Below are 25,020 nucleotides of genomic sequence, written 5' to 3' on the forward strand. Positions count from 1 at the left end.
CATCATGAATGATCATTAATATCAAAAGAAAAAGTATAGAAATTCAAAAAAGGTGAAAAGTAAAAAAAGGTAAAAATAAATATAATAATTCTTTTTTTTTTCAAAAAAAAATTGGCAACTAGAAACAAGATTCAAAGTAGTTGGTGAATCAAAATCCTAAAAAAGGACACTAATATTATGGTATAGCAAAAACAAAAAAAAAACTGAAAGTGAAGTAAGAGAGAGAGAGAGAATTGTAGAGAGAGAGAAAAGGGGTTAAGTTCTTATTTGTTTGTTGATTTGTAATTAGCTTTTGGTTTTTATTAGCAGCTTTATGATATGGAAGATTCACAACAACTCTTGAGGTACATAATTCTATCTTTATTCTTTTATTTGAAATGATATTTGGTGGGAAATTTATCCTTTGTTTTCGTTTTTTTAGTTTCTCATTTGGTGTTTGATTAACTTGAATTTACGAAGAAATAATCTCTTGTCTAGAATGTTTGTTGACATATTCAAGGTTTGATTTCTTGTTAACTATGAATTTTATCATAACTATTGGTGATTTCACTTCTTGATTTCTCATCTGGTGTTCGGTATGTTTTTCACAAAAAATGGATATTTCTTCTTTTTTTTAAATTATTTTTGTTGGGAAATTCAACTGTTTTTTCTTCCTCTGTTGTTTTTTGAATCACAAATTGATTTTCATGGTGTTTTTTTGTCTGTTAGTTCAATTATTTTTGTTCCTCACTCGGTGTCTAATTTCTGTAGTGGTATGCTTGAAAAAAAATTCACTTTTTTATCTTAATTTTTTTCTATATAACATGCTTAAGGATGGAAAAGATCTAGCGTCATAACCTTTGGTAACGTTAATTTTTTGATTTCACATCCGGTGACTATATTTCTCAATTTCTATTTGTGTGCATGTTAATATTATGAGTCTGCAAAAGATTTCATAAATTTTCTCGTGTTTTCGTTGATATTGATGTATATAAGTTGAATCGATTTAATAGCAATTAAGACAATTTTTCTCTCTTCATTTTATGTTTTTTCTCCATAAATAATTTTAGTACCATGTTACATAAATACTTTTCGAAAACGAAATAAATAAATAAGTTTGTTCAAATACTTTTTTGTTATTATGATTTAGGTTTGAGATCTATTTTTTGCACAGGACAAAATTCATATCAAATTCTATAATATTATCCTTTTAGGTTGTATTCAATATGAATGAAAAATGTTTTATTTTGGAAAATAAGTGAATCTTTTACTTATTTTAACGATCGAATATGAGAAAATAGGAGAAAATGTTTTAATTTGCTTTTTTTTTCCCTCAGGGTGAAAGAGTAATGCTAGAACTATGGGGAAAAAAGGCAGTTGGTTTTCTGCCATCAAAAGGGTGTTTACACCTAGCTCAAAAGAGAAATTACCTAATGTAAGTTTATTTCACACTTTCACAAGGACTATTTGTCACTCTCTTCCTTTAGTTTTTTTCTCGTATGTGCGAATAAAGTTTCACATTGATAGGGAAACTACATATAAAGTGTAGGTTCTCTTAATGGTATGAGATTTTTTTGGAGAAAGCCGTGCTGGTTTGGCCCAAAGTATACAATATCACACCTTGTTACCATTAGTTACTAAAAAGGGGCAAAAAGAGAAAGAAAAAAACGACAGACAGAAAAGCTACGGAGTGTGTAGCTCCAAACAAGTGATTTCAAATGTAACGTTGATCGTTTTTTTTTAAAATTTATATTTATTTTTTACTAGAAAACCACGCAGTCCGTAGCTTTTGACCATCGTTTTTCTAGGCATTTTTTAGTAGTATGCATAGACCAACACTTGCTTATTTTGAAATTAGCCTTCTCCTAAAAAATAGAGTTGAAGGGTTAAAATGGAACAAGGTTGAAATCAGCCTTTCTCCTAAAAAAAAATAGAGTTGAAGGGTTAAAATGGAACAAGGTTGAGATGTAGTGTCGAAACGAAAATTGGTGTCAAGTTAGAGAGGCTCTTTATGTATTTAGCCATAAATTAATGACAAAAAAATGTAATTGATGTTTACTATAGTTCACATAAATAATAATTCAGATGATGATAGAGATCTACAAAACTAATCTATGAATCAATTTCAACAATTAGTATCTAAATTAGACTTGACTGAAAAAATATATTTATGTACTATGTACTTGAAGTTAACTTAAAATCCTCAAAACTATTTGAAATTCGTGTTGTTCGAAAGAGGGGCATGATCAAGTTGGAGTTTGCTATATGAAGTCTCACTGTCCGTATCGCTACATTTAAGCTCATCTTAGTTAGTAATTCAGTGTAATATGTGGTGTAGCATGTATATGCCTCAAATGTTTATGGAAGGATCATGTAGTACTTACCTGATTCGGAACGATTGTTGCAGGAATCAGAGAAGAAAGGCGCTAAGGAAAAGAAGAATCGCGGAAAACTGAAGCATGGAGAGACTAAATCATTTATCCCTCTCTTTAGAGAGCCAAGTAGTATTGAGAAAATACTTGGAGAAGTAGATGAAGAAATGCTACTTTCTCCAAGATTTACTTTACCCGCGGGAGCTGTCTCTCCTCGGATCTCTTCTTATAGGTTTGCCACTCCTACCGCTACGTCTCCAAGAGTTGCCTCTCCTAAGGCTTCCTCTCGCCGCGTTACTTCACCTAAGGCTCCTTCACAAAGGGTTACTTCTCCAAGAGCTATATCTCCTAAGGCTCATCCTCCAAGGGTACCTTCTCCTAATGTTAGTCGTAACCGCAAAGAAATCAGCTATGCTTATAGACCAGAACCAACTTTGAGAGCTCTCAATCTTTCAGCAACAAAAATACAGGCAGCCTACAGAGGTTACATGGTAAGTTTCAATATTATTTCACCTTGCAAATGTTCCGCTAACTCTTTTTTCGTCAGAAGCTTGTGATTTAGTTTTTGATACAGCAAGCAGAGGAAAACGATTCTTAATTGTTGAGCCGAGGGTCTATGGAAACGACCTCAGTTATGGTACTTTACTAGTACGTTGTACTGTGTAAGAGTAAAGCAATTCATTCGGTAGAGTGGACTGCAGTACACATTGTCTAATCAAATCCAATCCAATTCTCTCTCGATCTATATGTTCCTCAATAATTCGACTCAGGGCAGATTGTTCTCCCAACTAAGTACAGACCCCACGTTCAACCCCCCGTTTCTACCATCTACAAGAACTTGCATCAGTTGCATATAAAACGAAATTTCAACAACTGCTTCACATTATGCTCCTTAGTCAATGGGAAGTATGGAGTGTGCACTGATCCATTGAGGAATTCTATCATATTGCTAAGTTTTGTTTGCCTACTTGGGATGACATCTTACGTCAAAACGTAGATACTTCTACAGCTCAACGAGAACATGATCCTAGATAGGAAAGCATAGAGGTAGAGGGTTAGTAGATAGATGAGTGATTCCTCTTTTTCGTGAGGGAGAACATGGTTGTACTGATCAGTATCATCTATATTATTCTATTATTATATTACGACTACTGTTTATTTTACTCGAGTTATTTGTACTAACTTTGTTATCGATACTTCCCTTTCTTCAGTATTTTTCGTCGTAGCTTTTACTCTTGTATTTGTCAAACCTGTTTTCAAAAACACTTTTCTTGAGCTTAGAGTTTATCAGAAACAACATTTCTACCTCTCCCGAGACCCCAGAATTACACTTAACGTTTATCAATTGTTAATCTGAGTGTTTTCTGTTTTTGACAGGCAAGGAGGAGTTTCAGAGCTTTGAGGGGTTTAGTAAGGCTTCAAGGAGTTGTGAGAAGTAGTAATGTAAAAAAGCAAACAGCAAATGCCATGAAACAGATGCAACTTCTTGTTAGAGTCCAAACTCAAATTCAGTCGAGGAGGATCCAAATGTTGGAAAACCAAGCACTTCAACACCAAGCATACAAAAACGACAAGGATGTCGAGAGCACCATCAGTAAATGGACTCAACTGGTATGTTAGAACCATCCTCATGAAGTTACATTCCTATTTTAGTGGTTTATAAAAAGTCGTCATTTCCAAAACGATATATAGTTGTTGATGTTTGATGAACAATGTTGGTATAGTGTGAGGCAGGTAACAATGATAATTGGGATGATAGTTTGCTGACTAAAGAAGAAGTAGAAGGAAGGCTGAGGAAAAAAGTGGAAGCAGTCATCAAAAGGGAGAGAGCAATGGCATATGCATATTCTCACCGGGTACAATAAACACCTCTATCTTTAACGGATTCAACGTTTAAAGTTTTTACTATATATATCTATGCTCTGTGTTGAAAGTTCATTTGGTCCATCGAGTTTTTAGCTAATCTTACCTCTTTTATCAGCTATGGAAAAATGATCCAAAATCGGGTTTGGATATGGGAGCTAACGGTTTTCCATGGTGGTGGAATTGGTTAGAACGTCAACTACCTTCAAGAAACGCCAACAAAACTCCATCTGCTATGAAAGATATCAAACTAACACCACCAAGGGCAATCTCAGAGCACAAACCAAGTCCAACGCCTCTAAACAACGTTACTTTCAGACGTATACTCTCAGATTATGACAACAATGAATCATCAGTTACACCAATGTCAACCAAGTCAGCAATTCCAATGAGGGGAAAACAGATGCATACACCAATTAGAACACCACCAATGAACAACTCAAGTCTAAAGAAGTACTCGAGAGGTCGAGCTAGTGCTTCTAACTACCCTTTTGATCTTCCATTAAAAGACGATGATAGCCTCACGAGCTGTCCACCGTTTTCAGTACCACATTACATGTCACAAACAGCATCAGCTACAGCTAAAGCTAAAGCCAGAGCAAATAGCAATCCCAAGGAGAGAAATCCAGAAAAACAATCCAATGACACAAAGAAAAGATTTTCATTTCCTTTGACTCCAAATATATGGTCATCTAAGTGGAGTAAAGGGTCTGGAAAGGATTCTGCTTCACGAAAAGAAGTCGATAAACACGAGTCCATGGCTGATCATATAAGTGTGGATTCAACTGTTTCGATGCCCGCGGTTGTTGGTGGGAGAAGACCATTTAACAGATTTGTGTGATTGTTTGTTCCTTTGTATGTTACCCTATTAACTTGTGGAGTTCATTTTGTATGTTTTTTTGTTATTCTATTTGTTGTTATATGAGTGCATGAAGTGTTGTATGGTGTTACATAGAATTGATGTATAATAATGAAAAAACCATAAGAACATTTTACTATGATTTCAATACTTAGGTCCAAACTATCAGGTTTTAAATATGTCATTTATCGATACATAGTTTTTTACTTGAAGGTCAATTATTTAAATTTTTATCGATAAATTCCTTTTACAAGTGGTTAAGAGATCTGATTTCTACTTTGTATGTTCAATCGGATCCATTACTTCTTGTTTCGAATCTTGTTTTAAGAAAAGTTGTATTTGACGATAGAAAAATTTTAGACCAAAATATTAATTAAAAAACATTTTTGTTCAATTTTACCTAATTTAAGTGCATTCTTTATCCTTTTCCAATTTGTGGGTACAGAAATAACCTATGAATAAGAACTGGTTGATTATGGGAAAGAGTCTCACTAACCACTTCTTCAAATTGATAGTTACAAGCTCCCTTTAATTTAACACTTTATTAAATACACATTTAAACTAGGGATAATGCATAAATTTCCCCTCTAACTTGTACACCTTTTCTTAATTAAAATGCAATTGATAGAGCAATTTTCTCATATAGCAAACATAAAATTCATATTTGTATGTTATAACAAAGTCTACATAATTGCACTCCATAACAAACATATAGATGTATAATTCATTATATATATATACAATTGAAGCGAATTGTATAAAACGAAGTGTGTAAAACGAGAAAGAGAAAGAGACTTGGATAGAGAATTGTATAAAACGAGAAAGAGAAAGAAACTTGGGCAGAGAATTAAATAAAACGAAGTGCATAAAACGAAGTATATAAAAATATTGTATAATTATAAGTGTATAGGACGATTATATACAATTTGAATGTGTATAAAACGAGAAAAAGAGAAAGGCAAAAAAGACTTTGGCATGGTATATACAATAAAATCGAATTGTATAAAACGAGAAAGAGAGAATTATATACAATTTGAATTTGTATAAAATGAGATGAGAGAAAGACAAAAGAGACTTGGGTAGGGAAGTATTTTTATTATATAATTATAAGTCTATATGACGGATATATATGTATTTGCATATGTATATACAATTTTCTCTCGCTTTATACAATTAGAAACACAATTTATACATTTCTATTGTATAAAGCGAGAGAGGCGAGCGTAGGAAGCGAGCGAGAGAGGTAGAGTGGTGAGCGAGAATATGAGGGAAAGAGCGACTGACAAACAGTTTGTTATGGAACACAAATAATAAAAAGATAGCTATTATATTTATTTTTTATATTATTGGTTTGTCCATCTATACATATCCCTACAAAACTGACATCAAAATAAAATTAAAATTAGAGATAAATTAAGCGCGTTTGAGATGAAAATAAAGTCAAAAAGTAATTTTTTTAACCTCCATCGCCCTGTTTTCTTCTTTCCCATCCTCCTCTTCTATTAGTTCCTTTAAAAAATTTCTTCCTCATTTTTTTCTTCGCACAGTTAACAATTTATCACTCAATTTCAATTCTTCTTATCACATTTTTTTTTTTACTTTTTTCACTCAATTTCATCAATATACTTAAAAAAAAAAGTAATTTTTTAAACTTAAATTTCACAATAATTCTAGGAATTCGACTTTGTTCACCTAACTTTTCCACTTTCTCCTTCAAATTTAACTAAAATGCCATGGATCTGAAAAACATCTTCTATACTCAAGTTGAGGTGGAAACTCATTAATATGAAGCTCATGGATCTTAAATATGCCATAGCTTGGAACGCGATGAATTTGAGAAATGAAGCTCAGTAAAACGTCATTAGATCCATTGTTGAAGCTCAACATAAAATAAAAGCAAAAAAATCAAAAGGTGGTACGGTAAGGGGTTTGATTCGGTGTTTGCCAATGACTGATTTGGAGTTTAGGTGGCTGTTTGTGGTGACTAAGGTAGTTGTTTAGTGGTTGTTCTTCGTCAGAGATGGTTTGACAGTTGGGAAAAGAGGAGGGAATAACATTAAGGAGGTAAGTTTGTGGTGGCAATGAGTTGATTGTTCTTCGTCGGAGACAAAAGAGAATTGTGATATGAATTCACATAAATAATTTTTCTAGTCAGATTAGAGATAAAAGTGAATATGATATAAATTGGAAGAGAATATGATTATTACAAATTTTTAATAATTCGTTAGGAATTAATAAGTGTAAAATAGAGTTAATAAAAAAATTAATCAATAAAGAAAAAGTTATAATTTCTAACGTGGTATTGACGTGACAGTGATGTTATACTTGTGTGGTAGTGACTGTAACACATTGCATATTGTGAGAGTAGTGCTATGGTCTGAAGGTGATATAAATTCACTTTTAAATAGTAAATATGCGTAATAGATTGTCACAATAGTTAAAGCGTAAAATTAATTTTTCGATACAAGTTTGAGGAGGGATTAACAATCCTAATTAATCCTCAAACATAGTATATCTCAACTTTGGTCATTATTTCAACAAAACTTAAAAAATTTCAAATTTCTAAAGGATGAAGCTTTTGCTTTATAATAATAGCCTCAATTCAAATCCATAATTTATTCTTTATTTCAAAAGTATTTACATCTTTTGCGATATTTCTTTACTTTAAAGCTAATTATTTGGTTGATAAAGTGCCAAAGTACATTCATTTATTCATTTTGTAAGTTCTTCCACTGTTTTTCCTTTTCCTTTAATTAAACGGTATCTTCCTCCTTTGCGAAATTAAATTTATATTTCTCGCCTTTCATCCACCACAAGTTTAAAAATTTACGGCCAAAGAAATCTCCATGTGAATTCATGCTTCCCTTCGAGATATCATATATAATAATATTATATTTTATAAAAATATTAAAATATATATGTGTAACACAACACTCGAAATATCCCATAAATGCTAATAATTGGATACACTTCTCTACATGAGTTAAAAAATTGAATTTTATACTTATCTTGTGTTATTTTTCTTGCTAAAATTAGATAACACTTCTTTAGTTGTACACTCTGTTCCTAATTACTTGTCTACTTTTTTTTTAATGGATTAATTTTTTTTACTTATTAGACTTTCAATTAATCACTTTAAAATGTTTAAATTTTTAATTCACCCACTTCTTAATAGAAGTAAGTAAAATGATAAAATCATAAAATAGAAGAAAATGAATGATGTAGAAAACAAAAAAAAGGGTAAAATTTAGCGATTTGTTCGAGGCCGTAATCAAAATGAGTAATATTTGAAAGGCACGGAGAATCGCTTATTGGTTTTGCCAACCTTCAATGCAAGTATTCATCATTCTTTGATTGACGCACTTGCTCTGCTAATTGGCTTTTTTTGCATCATATTTATAATATATAACACAAACAAATTCAAAAACAAATTACTAACAATCTACGAATATTTGATAAGTGAAAGGAAATGATCAAGTGTTGGATTTTAAAGGGCATGAAAAACTGAAAACGTAACCCTAGTTCGAAATGGGCCTACACTTGTCAAGTTAAAAAGCCCAAGTGTGTGTAGTATATATAGCCCACCGGTATTATTCTGTTTTCGGGAATTACGCCTAACGACCTTAGAAATAGATGATCTTAGAACGTTTGATATATGAAAAAATTGTATATAATAGCAAATTAATAATTTAAAATAAATGGAATAGTTAGGGTTCGATTTAATTTTGCTCCATAGCAAACGTTTGTGTAAAAATTGTCAGGCACCTCTCTCCCAAATATCTCGCTCGCCACTCTCCTCCAATCTCTCGCTCGCTTCCTCACTTTTTATACAAACACAAATGTATAAAAATTGTTTCTAATTGTATAAAACAGAGAAAATTTAATAAATACATATATTTTTGTTCCTCTCTTCCAGATCTCGCTCGTCACTCTCCCAAATCTCGCTCGCCAACCTCTCCTTTCTCACTTGTACAAACAAAAGCGAAATATATAAATTGTGTTTATGTTTGTATAAAGCGTGGGAAAATTGTATATACACATGCAAGTACATATATTTTCATCCTAACACTTATAATTATACAATAAAAATACCCATCTGCCCAGTTTCTTGTGTCTTTCTCTCTTTCTCGTTTTATACAATTTTCAAATTGTATCTAATTTCTCCCTTTCTCGTTTTATACAATTCGATTCAATTGTATATTCCTTGTCAAGTCTCTTTTGTCTTTCTCTCTTTCTCATTTTATACAAATTCAAATTGTATATAATCGTTCTATACACTTATAATAATACAATTCGTTTTATACACTTCGTTTTTATACAGTTCTCTGTCCAAGTGTCTTCCAAACTTTGCCATAGCGTATAAATATGAATTTTTCATTTGCTATATGTGAAAGTTGCCCTTGATATATTGATAAACATTGATGGACGAATGTCAAAATTCATATATATCTTATCACTATCTCGTGAAAATAGAGAGATTGTTTTTGAAAACCCTTGGACTAAAGGTGAGATTAGAAAAGCAGAATAAAATCTACGAGAGAAAAAGAATAACAACAAAAAGTTGGGATAGTCGATATGTGCTTGCTTAGACTTACTATTTAACCCTCACTATCCAGCAAGCTCCAGCTCAAAAACAATTTAGTCTCTTTTCTAGTACTCAAGCAAAAACTTGTTTAAATTATAACAATTTTAAAGTCTATTTGTGTATCAGGTATAATTTTAGTTTTTTATATATAAAAAATATAGGCTATGTATGCATGAGGTTTTCATTGGCGAGTGGTTTTCTAAAATTATTTTCTGCTAATTTATAGATATTAAGTTTTACGTGAAAATGTTCTCCACCTGATGAATATTGATTACTTTGTAGAGGTAAATTTTACCTTAATTTTTGAACTTTTATAATACTGTTACTAAGTATTTTCCAACTAAAAAGTACAAGTGTAAAAAGTTTGTACAGAAATTTGAGAGACCAAATGCATAATGAGTTAGACATCTAAGTTTTTCTTTTGAATTATTCACGCGCAAACCACATAGGAGAGGTAATCAGCACTAGGCAAGTCCAACTCGACCCAGAAGGCAAACCCCTTGCCAACACTGGCAATGAATTTCGAACTTGAGAGACTTCCAACATAAAAGTCTCAGGCCCAAACCCGAAAGGTGAATCAAAGGGTTTTTTAATGTATGTATGTCTGTCTATACATTCCTAAACCAAAATTTGACATAAAAATGTGCTCTCCCAGTTCATCTAACCATACACGGTTCCTCACTCTCAGCCTCGTGAATGATTGTGTGCTATCTTGCAAGCATCATTTAAGGTACACCGCGAGGCAGTGTTGATTCAAAAGAAGTTCCCAGTAGCCGAATTTGTGTCACCAACATCTCCTCACTTCACTACTTTAAGACTGTATCGATGAAGAGTGAAGATGCATAATTTTACAGAGAACACTTACCTTTGTCATATCCAATGTAGGACTTGATGCCAATGAACACCTCAACCTCAGACCATCGGCTTTGCAACTGCAGAGTGCAGAGTTTGAACCGAACAACACTGACAGAAACAGCTTCTTCAGCTTGTTGAGAAAGAAGCAGACTCAAACATGTATATCTAAGTTTGTGCATAAAACTTGTTGTCCCCTCCAAACCACCTCTCCAGTCAATTAGCAAAAAACCCTTTCTCTCCTCTTCTGATTATCCTTCGGTCCACCTGGAAGTCAATATATAAGCTAAAAAACATACTCCACAGATTACAGCTTCCTTGTTGCCTGACAGTGCAGAAACATATAACTGACCACTTCTTCACTTCCTTCTCTGCAATTCTGACTATGTTAGACAAGCTTCATGTCCGGTAATCCAACAAAATCTGGCTTGGCGAAACTACCTTCAGTAATTTCCTAATTTAGAGGCAAAGGTAAAAGAGTGACTTGTTTAAGGCCTGTTAAAAAAGAGAGCTTTTTCCATCATCTCTTGATCAATCAGGATCAGCTCCAGCTAACTTCAAATTGGCGGAAAAGGAGAAAGATGGAAGAAGTCCATCTCTTTAACTTCTTGATCCATTTGGTTCAAGAGAAATAGGAAAGTGTTTTTTTGAAGAAAAAAAAGGGTAATCTTAAGTTATTTAAGACTTCTTTTCGAGTTTTTGACCAAAATCATCCCTATTGTTTACCCTAATTTCATGACATCCTTACATTATCTATCCCGCTTAACTGGCGACATCCTTTAAGTTTCCCAAACTTAACCAAAACTTACCCTTACTTCGTCATGTACTTTTATTTCCTTGTGAATTTTCATACAAGCTAGCTCCTTAAAGAGCAGAACCAATAAATGTTGATCGACATAAAAAATTCTCATCTTCATGACGGTGGAGAAATTAGGTAAATGCTTTCAGCTAGTGAAGATTATATACTTTGCATATGCAGATATCGTTCTGGTGTTCAAAAGTTTTAATGTTGTATTTGTCTTCTTTTAAAAGAGTGATCAATCCCAATTCTGCTCAACCCCAAAATGACGTCAATTGCTACAGAGTTGAAGCCAATGCATCATCTCGACTATTCAAGATAGATGAAGCAGAATTCTCTGTGTGTATATCAAAACTCCTGCCAGTAATCCATCAACTCTTCCACCTTTTAGTAAAAAAGAGTGTCATCAAAGGTACCAGTCCTCTACTTTGGGTTAAAAAACTCAGCAAAAGAATGAAAATTGTCATTTGGCATTTTGGCCCTCATGGTTTGTAACAACAACAAAGCATTTAAGCCTTATATGCGGTTAGAAGGTCTACATACGAGCACATGGGGTCCAATCGGAAAATAGCCATGTCTAATGGAGATGAAACAGTGATAATACTGAAACACAGAACAAAGAAAAAAAAGAGCAAATTGAGTAATCACTAATATTTCATAGACCAATTCCTCAATTGAGCTAATATCTATATCACAATAATTGAACCATACACGAGTTTAAAACAATGCTTTTCTTATCACTCCACAATGGTCTACTATATGAGTGATAGAAGAATCATACCGACAATGGAGAAATACGATCCCCAAGAATTCCAAAAGAAAGATTAGATCCTTCAATCATCCAATTATGCCTTCACCTCGACTTGCTTTGGTCCTAGTTCAGGGAGCAGGAAACCAAGACCATCCTTAGGTTTAGCTTCCAAAGAAGCTTCCTTTCCATTTTGATACAATGGATTCGCTGTCAAAATTCTCAACCCTTTATACCTATCAATCTCTAAAACCTCCGGCAATCCATTAGTACATCCCTTTGACATTCCTACATCAATCCTTATAGCTTGGTTACCACAAACTCCATTTATCCCACTTTCTTGGATCGTATGTCCCATTATCATCCTCTTCGCTCCGGGAATGGTAGCAAGCACATGTTCAAGAGTAGAACAATCACAATCCTTCGCTAACTCATTCGAAAACCTCCTCAACCAAACAATAGAATCCTTTCCCCTCACTAAATCCCTTGAAACTCTTCCCTTCAATCCACAAATCCAATCCCTCACTTCCTCATTCACATTCTCGAATCCATAATCCACATGTTTAGGCAAAAGCCCACCATGTACAAACACGGAATCGCCAACCACAACAACTGTTTGATTTTTCGATAGAAACCTCTCTGAAATAGGTCCCTTTGGCCTTAATGCTGCAATACGGATTCTAATCCCTTCAAAATACTCCGGTCTAACACCGCGAAATTCTAAAGGAATCCCTTCAAAAAGATCTTTAAAACACCCTTTTTCACCCAACCCATTACACAACTTTTTCATATCAATACCTACAGAATACCACATAGCCCAATCTTGAAATTCTTTAAGGCCCTCTTTAGTAACATACCTAAAATCACCATCAACATTCATAATTTCATGATTACCATTCATAGTTATTAAATTGCCATTTACCTTTGCAGCTTCCCTTTTCAATTTTTCAAGAAAATAAAGAATTTTCAACTCTTCACCACCACGGTCTAGCACATCACCTATTTGTACAACTGTCGTTGACCCACCACACCATTTATCATGATCATCAATTAAGCCAGCAAGTTTGAAGGATTCTTTGGATTTTTGAAAATCACCATGGATATCACCTATAGCAATTAAACGAGTCGGAGAAGGGAAGATTGTTTGTAATGGATTTTGGGGTTTTGGGGTTATTGACGGCGGTAAGAAAATACCACCGCTGACAGAGAAATCGACGAATGTGTCAACGAAAGAGGAGAAGATTGTAGGGAGATTTTGGCATGTTAGATTCGCTTGTGACTCCATTTTTGCATATGATGGTGAACAAAGTGAAGGTTTTTTTTGTTTTGTTACAAATAGAGGTTTTGTAAGATGACTTTGACTTTTGGTTGACCTAAATACTCTCTTTAGTGAATTTTTGTTTGATTAATATATATATGAAAAACTACACAACATACTTAACCATCATATACATATTTCACCTAAAGTTTAAGAAAATATTACTCATCATTAAGGCTGGCAAACGGACAGGACCGGGTCAATAGGATCGGTTTTATCGGTAACCGGACTGATACCAGATTTTTCTTACCGAATTTTCTTATTGGTATCGGATTTTACCGGACTGGTTTTACCGAAAAATCACCCTGTTCCACCCGGTCCGTTAGTAACCGATTTGGAACCGGATCTTACCGGTTCATCCGGTATTTTTTTTTTAAAAAAATAATTATTTTAATTATTATATAATATTATATATTTATATTAAAACTTCAATTGAAAACTTTAAAGTTTATATAAGTTTGAAATTAAATTTATACTTTAAAGTTTATATTGAATTTAAAGTTTCAAATTGAATTTAAAGTTTTATATTCAACTTAAGTTTGAAATTGAATTTAAAGTTTTTTAAACTTTATATTGAATTTAAAGTTTGAAATTAAATTTAAACTTTAAAGTTTATATTGAATTTAAAGTTTTAATATAAACTTTTATTAAAATAATTAAAAATTAAATTTTTAAAATGACATGAATTAAATAGAAGAGACTATTATAAAAGAAAAAATCAAGGCGAATAGCCGTATATTTATTCAAATAAATAAATTATACAATACAAATATTAGAAAGAGAATAAGAGTACATAATTTAGGAGGAATTGAATAGTAATTATTATACTAACAATTTCATTTATTTTTAAATTCTTTTTGTAAATTTTGTATCATTTGAAAAGAAAGATTTTTTGGAATAGGCATTTGTCGTTCTTCATCTATTGCTTTCATGCCATCATCACTATTCTCACCAAATATTTCATCTATTTGGTCTTCTATATGGCTACTTAATAGTGGTAGTCCGGTGTTTCTTCTTTCGGCATTGACCCAATCTCGAAACAACACCGATATTTTCAAACTGTCCTTTGCTAATGAATATCGATGATCTCCAATCATAAATCTCGCTGCACTAAAGGCTTGCTCCGAAGCGACCGATGATGCTTGAATCGCTAGCACATCTCGAACAATCCTAGAAGGGTCAGAAATTGTTTTTCACGATTCTTCCACCAATTTAATATTCGAGGTTGAAGTTCTCCTTCTTCACGCCTAATCTTTTCCCGTGTCTGGTTGAAATATAAATCAAAATCATTATTAGTTTCATCACTTTCAAGCTCAAGATATTCATCCATCATATTATCCGTATCATCACTTTTAGGTTTAGAAGATGAAGGTTCAACTATTGGAATATTTTTTTCCATAACTTTATATGCATTATATAAATCTTTAACTTTTGTATAAATGCTACTTTTACATTGTTCAACACTAGGAGTTTTATCATCTTTAATTTCTAAATTTTTATAAATCTTTTCTACCATTCTTTCAACACCTCTTAATTTATAATTTGGGTTGAAAGTAGTAGCAGTCAAATAGATTTGAGGAATAGGGGAAAAATATTTTTTGAATTTTTCAATCATAAAAGCAATTGAATCTTTAAACTGTTCTTTTCCTTTATATTTAGCAAATTCAATTGAAATAGCACAAATATTTACTAAAACAGAAGAAATAGTAGGATAGTATTGATCAGAACATTCATTTGTTGCTTTATAAAAAACATTTAAAAAATCAATCAGTTCTTTTGTATTTTGCAATTCTTCAAAGTCAATTCTTAAACTCGGATCCGCATTATGAGCATTAAAAACTAATTGTAGCGGTTCTTGATAAACATAAGCAACTTGAAGCATTTCAAATAAAGAATTTCATCTAGTGCATATTTCTTTTGGAATTTTTCTATATGCAAGTCCACATTCATTACAACGATTTTTAAATTCAGTAATTCTAGCTTTTACTTTAGCTTTAAAAATCCAATTACAAGCAAGTCTAATTTTTCACAAGAAACTCCAAATTGAGAAATACCATCTTTTACTATTAAATTATAAACATGTGCGGCACACTTAATATGAAAACAACCATTATCAATTGGACAAAGTCTAATTTTTAAATAATCAACGGCTCTTAAATTATTAGAAGCATTATCTAAAGTGACACTCATTATTTTATCACATATTCCATAATATTGTAAAATAGAGCCTACTTTTGATGCTATATAAGAACCGATTTTAGTTTCTTCAACATATTTATACGCTAATATTCGTTTTTGCATGTTCCATTCATGGTCAATCCAATGGACAGTAAGTGTAAAATAATCGTTACCATTAGGACTACGTCCCATATCAGAAGTAATATATAATCTACCATCATAATAAGCAAATAAACAACAAAGAAAATGAGAATATTCTTTTTGATATTTAAAAACTTTTAATTGTATTTCTTGGAATACCTTCATAATTCTGGTTATATAATTCTCGAATATAATGAACAAAACCAGGATAAGAAGGAAATGAAAAAGGTAAACCACAAACAACAACCATTTTAGCTAATTCTCTATGATTTTTTTCTTTACTATACGTGCGGTGTGTGCTTTGACTAGCCGGGTTAGACATATTTAATACACTTTGAACCATATTAGAACCTCCAACACCCATAGAACTTTCGGGTATGGGTGTTCCATTTCTATTAGCTCTTTCTATATCATCTAGGCGAGGAAATTCTTTATTACACTTTCGTAAATGTGTTCTTAGTCGTCCCGTTCCCCCTTGTGTACCCGTAGTTACATGTTTCATTACCAATTTACATTTAGTGCACGTAACAGTAGTTTTCTCCTCATTTTGTATCAAAAATTTCCATACTAACTATCTTTTAACACGTACGACGGCGACATTTGAAAAAGTAGGTAAAGAGGGGACTTCGATAACCGGACTAGTCGGGATAGGGGTCTCTTCATCTTCCTCATTTATTTCTACTTCTTCTTCTAATTCTTCTTCAAAATTAGTATAATGTCTATTTAAAGACTCATGATCTACTTCATTTTCAGAATTAAATTCAATAGGTCTTGGTGACGTAAAAAAAGTTTCATTAACACAAGTATAATCATTAGTATTAACTAAATATCTAGGTGGCAAATTTTTAGAACAAGAACTACTTACTCCTTCCTTTTTATTTTTTAATTCCGACATTGGTCTTTTACCACTATTTCTTTCCGAATTCATGTTAAAAATTAAAACAATTAAATATTATGAGAAAAACAAGAAAAATAATATAATAAAAGAGATAAAAACAACTAAATTAATAAACAAATAACAATCAAAATTAATAGTTGGAACGAATGTACCAAACGTCTACGTAAAAGTAGACGTATAACCAAAGCCGGATTTGATAGATGCCTATTGTAGCTTCCGAAATTCAAACTCCAACTCAATATCATAATATAATAATTAATAATTTATGAGAGATTTATAATTGAGAGTTTGAGACTTTGAGAGATTGTATAAGATTGTATAAGTATTGAATTTGTGATTTAAAATGAAAAAAAATGGTATATTTATAGTGTAAATGGGTTAGAAGGGGGTGGGGGGGGGGGTCATATTTGACCGTTTTGGGCCCCAGCCCAATGGCTAGAAGGGCCCAACGGTCATATAAAACGGTAACCTTAAAAAAAAAATTAAAAAACCGACTAAATCGATTCTTACCGAATCGGATCAGACTGGACCGGAACCGATTCTTACCGAACCGGTTCAACCGGATAAAAACCCAGAAACCGGTTCGGGAACCGGTCCTGTATACTAAAAGACCGATTCCTTATCGGTTCAACCGGTACCGGACGGACCGGTACGGGAACCGAATTAGAACCAGACCGGATCATCCAAAAACCGGTCCGTTTGCCAGCCTTACTCATCATATCACCTTTTAATAATTATATCATATATTTTAAAAAGTTACATCAGATACACAAATCTCAAATATAATATTAAATAATTATCTTAAAATTCAAACTTTTTAATTAAAGATAAATTTACAATTATCTTTTATATATATATATATATATATATAAATCCATTTGAAAGAGAATTGGCCAAAATAATAATATAACATATTTCATACTATATTATTTTACTTTTTTGAACTTTTTTACCATTTTAGTTTTAATATCTTTTAATTAAAAAATAAAAAAATAATTTATTTAAAATAAAAAAAATATTATAGATTTTTAAAATTTCTGGCTAAATTTTCTAGTCATTTAGTATTACCCACCATATATATATATATAAAGGTGATAAAGTAAAAATGGAAATTTATTTTTTAAATAGGAAAAAATGATAAATATATTTTCGAACTTTAAAAAATGATATGTCAATACCTTCTTTATACTTTTTGTCCTAAATCACTACCTAATTCATCAATTTTTTTAAATCCAAATCTTAAGAACTCGCTCATGACCTAATAAACCCACCCGATTTGTGGATAAAATATACTCTCTAAAATCTGAAAAAGAAAAATTTAATCCTGGGAAGTGATTAGATAGGTGAGATCAAGAAGGATGAGCATTGTAGGAAGAAAAAGAAAAAGAAGTATGAGGTGCTTTTGTTAGTTCTTATTTGCTCGATGTAGGCCACTTCAAATGACATGGTCACCCATGTTCGAATTTCAGCACGCTAATCTTCTCTATTGGGCACGTTACCTTTTGAGAGTTTATTTTAAACGGCTAAAAACATTTTACATTTATAGCTCAAACTTAAGCTATATTCTTGTACTACTTGATGAACAAAATATACTTTTAAATATTCTCAAAAGTTGTAATTTATATTTCTATGTTAAAGCCTGTCAAGAAACTGACGACTTCAACCAAAATTTGCTACATCTTTACTTCACCTCAGTCATGGGCCAATGCATGCGTTAAATTCGATGGGTCTTACAAATTACGTTGCTTGATCGATGGATTTATGATTGACAAAAAGATGTAGGACGGATCAAATTGTTATATGAGAGGGAATAGATCGATCTAATTATAATATCATTGAAAGAGATGTGTTTTTTGTTGTTGACAAGGAAGCTCGCAGCCACTATCCTTCACGGTTTAGGAGTGTATAGGACAACTCTCACTTAAATGTAACAGCCCACAAACCACACTAAAGAGGTAACTATATTAAGCAAGTATGGTAGATTTTAATCGAGCAAACATATAGGATATTGTGTACCTATGAATTCAGGATCTTCTTGCTCAAACAACTCGATACCGTTACTGGCATGATAGAAAAAATATTATTATTTAAAAATTTTGAAAATCGAATTACCAATCACATCCATACTTGATTTTTAATAACATGTGAGCTCTCTATTAAATATATATAAAACAATGTTAATTGAATAACATGTAAGCTCTCTATGCTCAATGAATAACATGTAAGCTCTCTATGCTCAACAATTACAATTTTTTCGTTTCCTTGACGATGAAATGTTGTTGGGATGAGAGTGATGTTATTTGGAAAAAGGTAAAGAACAGAAAGATGGAATTGGTATTTGATCAAGTAACAAATTTATGTTATCCGTTGAATTTAGTGCAACACGTGAATGATCCATGACTTAGCTGAAGAAGAGATGTCACAATTTGTGGTTGAAGTTGTTAGTTTCTGGACAAAATCCAATAGAGGGATGTAAGTCGTAATTTTTAAGGATACTTTAGGGAGGTTTTTTTTATTATGTAGTATAAGGATGTAGTTTAAGTTCAAGGTATAACTGAGGGATGTTTTTGGCTATTTACTCATATATTTTACCCCAAATCGCTCAGTTTGTTTGTTCATGGGCGGGTTCTTAGGATTTGGGTTAAAAGAATTGGTCAATCGAATAGTGGCTTAGGATTGCACCACGTACACACAAAGAGTGTGCCGTTTGTGGAAGGGGCAAATGACCACCGATTATTGGACGACAAGAATTCTAATAAACAAAAAATATAACGGAGAATATTGACATTTGGGATATACTTATCCTTTTTCCCTTTAAAATAATATAGAAGTAAAAATGAATAGAGCGACTGAGCGACTAACAAGTTCATGTTTCTTTCTTCCCATTTGAGGTTTGCACTTCTCTTTTCCAAAAAAAAAAAAAAAGAAAGTAAAATAAGAATCCATCATGTCCAAATTATTTTTAGTCATCTTGACAAATTACCACTATTTAAAATTTTTGATGTTGGAAAAAGAATCCATATCTTTTTTTTAATAAATTTTTTTTTATGTACCTTTAAATTATTATAAATGATATTTAATATCCTTTTATATATTTTTATGATATTGATGTCTTTATCATCTAATTTGTAGGGTGTATATACATTTTGAATTAACGGAAGGATATGGGATCCGGGTCCTCTTCATTTCTCTTTTCACCATTTTTTCCAAGTTCTAGCTTGGATTGGAGACACATGTCATAATTTAGAATTAATGGTTCAGATTTAATTGATTAAAATAAAGTCTTAACCATAGTTATTTACTTCCATATATTAATATATTTGCTTCTTAAATATTTTTACAATCCAACAATTCTAGATTTATATTATATTTTTTAATGATATATTTAAAAGAATTATTTTTCTTAATTACTTAAAGTAATTTTTTGCTATTTTTTACTTTTGAACTTACTCTATAGATTATAATTTTGTATCACCAATTTCTTATATGTCACATTAATAATCATATAAATAAAGGCTTAGTATTGGCCACAACTTATAAATATAATTAAGAAAAGTTCGGTCGACTGAAACTATTTAAAAGCTGAAGAAAAAAAAATATATTTAACTAAGATTTTTTTTAGTGGTGATCACTTAAATATTTAATATTATTTATAAGATGGGTTTTTTTATCAATCCATATAATATGAACCGTTTCATTTTAGGATTTATGTTATAATATTATATAAAAAAATTAGCAAAAAATTACTTAGGTAATTAAGAAAAGAAATTCTTTTAAACATATTTAGAAAAAATATAATGCAAATCTAGAATTGATGAATTGTAAAAATATTTAAGAAGCAAATATATAAATATATGGAAGTAAATAACTATGATTAGGACTTTATTTTAATCAATCGGATCTTAATCATTAATTCTAAACTATGACACCTGTCTCCAATCCAAACTAGAACTTGAGGAAAATGAAGAAAACAGAAATGGAGAGGAGTCGGATCCGAAGGATATGTATCTTGATCTTAAAAGCGGATTCACAATTTATTTTATTTTTAAGGAAACTGTTCCAAATACCCACTTTAGGTGAACTTAATTTACCTGTGTTTTGCCCCATTATGAATTAACTATCCAAACACCCACAAAATTTATACTCCCTCCATTTCATATTGATTTAATTTTTGAGGCATTTTTTATTTTTCAAATTAATTTAATTGTTCAGTTTTTAAGACTACTTTTAGTAGGGGTATATATCGATTGGTTCGGTTCGGTTTTATGTATTATCTGTTTGATTTATTAATTTTGATTTTTAAATATGCTAACCCGAAATTTCAGTAAAATATTATATGTCATCTCACTTCTCTAAATGCTTTAATATTGTAAAACAAGAAAAATAATGAGAAATTGCATCAATAAGAGAAAATATAGTACGAAGGTTATAATTACATGTTACTACCAAAATATAGTATAATTTTTTGTGTTAGTTAAAATTACGGACCTTTACAAACGTGCAAATGCTAAAACCTACCATTACAAACTAAAACTAATATAAAATAGTCCAACAAGACTAAAACTAAAACTAAAATCAAATAGCTATAAGTGTGAACCCCTTACTTTAATATTAGGTTTTGAGTGAACAATAATAACTAGCAAAGCGGCCTAGTGTGGAGTTGGTAGAGTACTAATAATTTGATATAGTTATAGTGTCTAATTATATATTAAATTTATTATTAATAATTAGGAAGGGTAAAATAAGAAATTATTACCGTCTTATTGATTATCGATTCACCCAATAATCCAATAGTAAAAATCAATACCGAATCAATAACCCAATAATTTTTTTTAGAAACCCATTAAAAACACAATAACGTTTTTTTCGATTTGGTTTATCTGCCGGTTCGATTTTTGCACGCCCGTAGCTTTTAGATTGTTCTTCCAATTTTGTCCTTCATTAGTTAGTATTGAAATTAGTGATTAATTAATACTTAGTTATTTTAATTATAAATTTGACAATGTTTAATAAGAGTAAAAATAGAAAACTAGGTTCAGTTTATGGCTTAATTTACTTTTCTTAAGAGTGTGAAACACCTCAAAAATTAAGTTAATATGAAATGGAGGGAGTACTATTTACTCGATATGCCCAACACACGGAAGTGACGAAAGAGCTGGGTACCAGGCATGTTAGCTTTTAGATAAAAAGTTTTTGAGCACATGCTTCACACGTGTGTTTCATGTGATTTTTTTATATAGATACGTTAGAGTGACTAAAATTTCATAGAAATATATATGTAAATTGTAATGAATAATAAAATGTAACAATTACAAAATAAAAATAAAGACTTACGACAATAAAACATTCATAGAAAACTAAATTAAGAAGTCTAATAGAAGAAAAAAAAAGACAAAAAGAAACAGATTCAAGAAAAAAATACAATATAAACATTATTCTTATTAGACTAATGTATATATAAATGAAAAAATAAGTACAAAAATAGTACATAACTCTCTGAGTTCTTATCAATTTCTTTCACATCCTATCAAAATTCAAAAGTCTTCTTCATCTACTTCAACTATAGAATAATAATAATAGCCTGATAATCTTGGTAGGAGTTTCATAAGATAAAGAAATTAAATTTATATAGATAGAATAAAAGAAATATCAAAAGTTATATTAAAATTTTAATCTAAATATTTGGAGGTTATGAATATGAAAAGATAAGAGTTATGAATATTAAGAGTATAAAAATCGAATAAGTAATTAGAAAATAATAATAAATAAATGAAGAATATGAAAAAAAATCAAAGTTAACAAACCATGTAGAAAGAACAACTAAAGTTCTTATCATGTAATTAAACATCAATGAATTTAAATTTGTGAAGCTGAAGTCATTCTTTAATAATAATCAAGAGGACATATCAATGTGTGTCTCCATTTTGTAGACTTGCACCCTTTAAATTATTAAATTTCATTATTTATCATAAAGGATAATACTTTATCCACATAAATTATATTATTCACGAGAGGGGTTAAGGAAAAAGTTAAAAGAAGAGGAAAAGTATAGCAATTTAGGTAAAAACTTTTTTTTAAAAAAATATTCTAATTATTATATACATATAGATTATATATGATAAATATTAATAAATTAGATATTTAATTAGAAATTAATCTTAGAAATTCTAAAAGTCATTAACATTTAATTAAATTTATACAATCAAATATTTAAGGGATAATGCACAAGTACCCCCTCAACCATGCCCGAAATCTCAGAGACACACTTAGGACCCGTTTGGTTAGCGGTATTAGGTAGAATAATCCATGGATTAAAATTTAATCCAACTAATACATTGTTGGTTACTTCATTTAATTTAATCGATGAATTGCTTATCCATCATATGTGGTAGATGTTCTTCGGTCTTGAGTGCTTTGTAGATGGTCTAAGAGAGCACCAATTATCAAACCAAAAAGAGACTTCTCCTTTACCAATATTCCATACTATATACCGCTCTATTTCCTCTTTGATGTCACAAGTATATTTCCAAATCTGAGAGTTCCCTTTGTTCCAGCTTGTAGTAGTTGGGTGAAATCTATCACAATATTTAGCTAACATGAATGAGCTCCAAAAAGAATTAGTCGTTCTCATTGTCCACCATTGTTTTGCTCTAAAAGTTTTGCAAGTATCAGTCAGGCTTCTGAAATTGGCACCTCTTTGTTTAAGACTCTGTGATGGCCCGTCATGCCTGTGACGGTCCGTCCTGCACTTTCGTCACGAAGTTCAGAGAGTCGATTTCAGTACCCAAATTTTAGAATTTCTAAGTGTTTTGAAACGAGACCCCTCGACGGTCCGTCGTGCCCATGACAGTCCGTCGTGGGTTCCGTCGTCTCAGCCTGTTTTTCCAGAATTAAAATCTTCTGCTCAAAACGACTAAACAGGTCATTACAATAGATACCAATTTACCCATCGTTCATCCCCGAACGATCACAAGAAGGAAAACAAGGGCGAAAAGGAGTACCTGAATCTGTAAACAGATGTGGGTATCTTTCTCGCATATCAGCCTCTTTCTCCCAAGTGGCTTCTTCGACTGGTCGATTCATCCATTGAACTTTGATGGATGCAATCTCCCTTGATCTCATCTTGCGAATTTCTCTATCTAGAATGGCAACAGGCTCCTCCTCATAAGTCAAATTCTCATCAAGCAAAACTGAATCCCAACGAATGATGTAGTTTCCATCCCCATGGTATCTTTTCAACATAGACACATGAAATACCGGATGCACTCCGGACAGCCCTGGAGGCAAGGCTAACTCATATGCCACCTCCCCTACTCGCTTCAGTATTTCAAAGGGACCAATACTCCTTGGGCTTAATTTTCCCCTTTTACCAAAACGCATCACCCCTTTCACGGTGAAACCTTCAGCAAGACTTGTTCACCCTCCATGAACTCCAAGTCTCTAACCTTTCGATCTGCATATTCCTTTTGCCTACTTTGCACCGCTAACAGCTTTTCTTGAATAGATTTCACTTTCTCCAATGAATCCCTCAAAAGGTCAGTACCCTAAGGTCTAACCTCAAATGCATCAAACCACCCAATGGGAGACCTACATCTTCTTCCATATAGTGCCTCAAATGGGGCCATATCAATGCTTGAGTGATAGCTATTGTTGTAGGAGAACTCTGCTAAGGGTAAGAAGCTATCCCACTGATCACCAAATTCTATCACACATGCTCGAAGCATATCCTTCAACACTTGAATCGTTCGCACAGACTGACTATCGGTCTGAGGATGGAACGCAGTACTAAGGTCCAACCTAGTACCTAATTCCGCATGCAATGTTTTTCAAAACTTAGAAGTAAACTGCGTACCTCTATCTATTATGATGGAGAGTGGAACCCCATGCAACCGAACAATTTCTGAGATATAGATTTTGGCTAATTTCTCCGCATTGTAAGTCACCTTGACCGAAATGAAATGAGCAGACTTAGTTAACCTATCAACAATCACCCAAATAGAGTCATACTTACCCAATGTCTTTGGAAGACCAACCACGAAGTCCATTGCAATTCTCTCCCACTTCCATTCAGGAATGGACATTCTCTGAAGTGTTCCTCCGGGTCTCTGGTGTTCATACTTTACTTGCTGACAATTTGGACATTTGGCAACAAAATCAACAATGTCGCGCTTCATTCTACTCCACCAAAAGTGTTGCTTTAGGTCACGGTACATCTTGGTTGCACCAGGATGTATAGAATATCCGGAACTATGAGCCTCTGTAAGGATGGTGTGGATCAAATCATCAACACGGGGTACACATACCCTTCCCTTGATTATCAAAACACCTTCCTCATCGATTTGTGCTTCCTTAGCCTCTCCTCGCAATACTTTATCTTGGATTCTGCTTAGTTTCTCATCCTCAAACTGTTTTCCCTTAATCTTGTCAA

At 32.1% G+C, this 25,020-nt stretch overlaps 2 protein-coding genes and 1 non-coding gene across 3 annotated transcripts; 1 reads left to right on the forward strand and 2 right to left on the reverse strand.

Moving 5' to 3' along the window:
* The first annotated feature begins 217 nt into the window (after positions 1–217).
* On the forward strand, positions 218–5,235 carry LOC101253107 (IQ domain-containing protein). The gene is made up of 6 exons (NM_001324079.1): positions 218–344; positions 1,317–1,414; positions 2,387–2,842; positions 3,729–3,962; positions 4,076–4,207; positions 4,333–5,235. The coding sequence occupies exons 2-6, from the start codon at positions 1,340–1,342 to the stop codon at positions 5,053–5,055; spliced, it is 1,620 nt and encodes a 539-aa protein (NP_001311008.1). The 5' UTR covers positions 218–344; positions 1,317–1,339; the 3' UTR covers positions 5,056–5,235.
* A 3,082-nt stretch (positions 5,236–8,317) lies between these two features.
* On the reverse strand, positions 8,318–8,442 carry LOC112942096 (small nucleolar RNA snoR86). The gene has a single exon (XR_003247974.1). It is a non-coding gene; the product is annotated as a small nucleolar RNA snoR86 (small nucleolar RNA).
* A 3,503-nt stretch (positions 8,443–11,945) lies between these two features.
* On the reverse strand, positions 11,946–13,477 carry LOC101253402 (shewanella-like protein phosphatase 2). Its single transcript, XM_004244712.5, has one exon. It carries the CDS (start codon positions 13,340–13,342, stop codon positions 12,155–12,157), a length of 1,188 nt encoding a protein of 395 aa, XP_004244760.1. The 5' UTR covers positions 13,343–13,477; the 3' UTR covers positions 11,946–12,154.
* Positions 13,478–25,020: the final 11,543 nt, after the last annotated feature.

This window comes from Solanum lycopersicum, chromosome 8 (genome assembly GCF_036512215.1).
Source record: "Solanum lycopersicum chromosome 8, SLM_r2.1".
In the NCBI taxonomy this organism is placed as follows: domain Eukaryota; kingdom Viridiplantae; phylum Streptophyta; class Magnoliopsida; order Solanales; family Solanaceae; genus Solanum; species Solanum lycopersicum.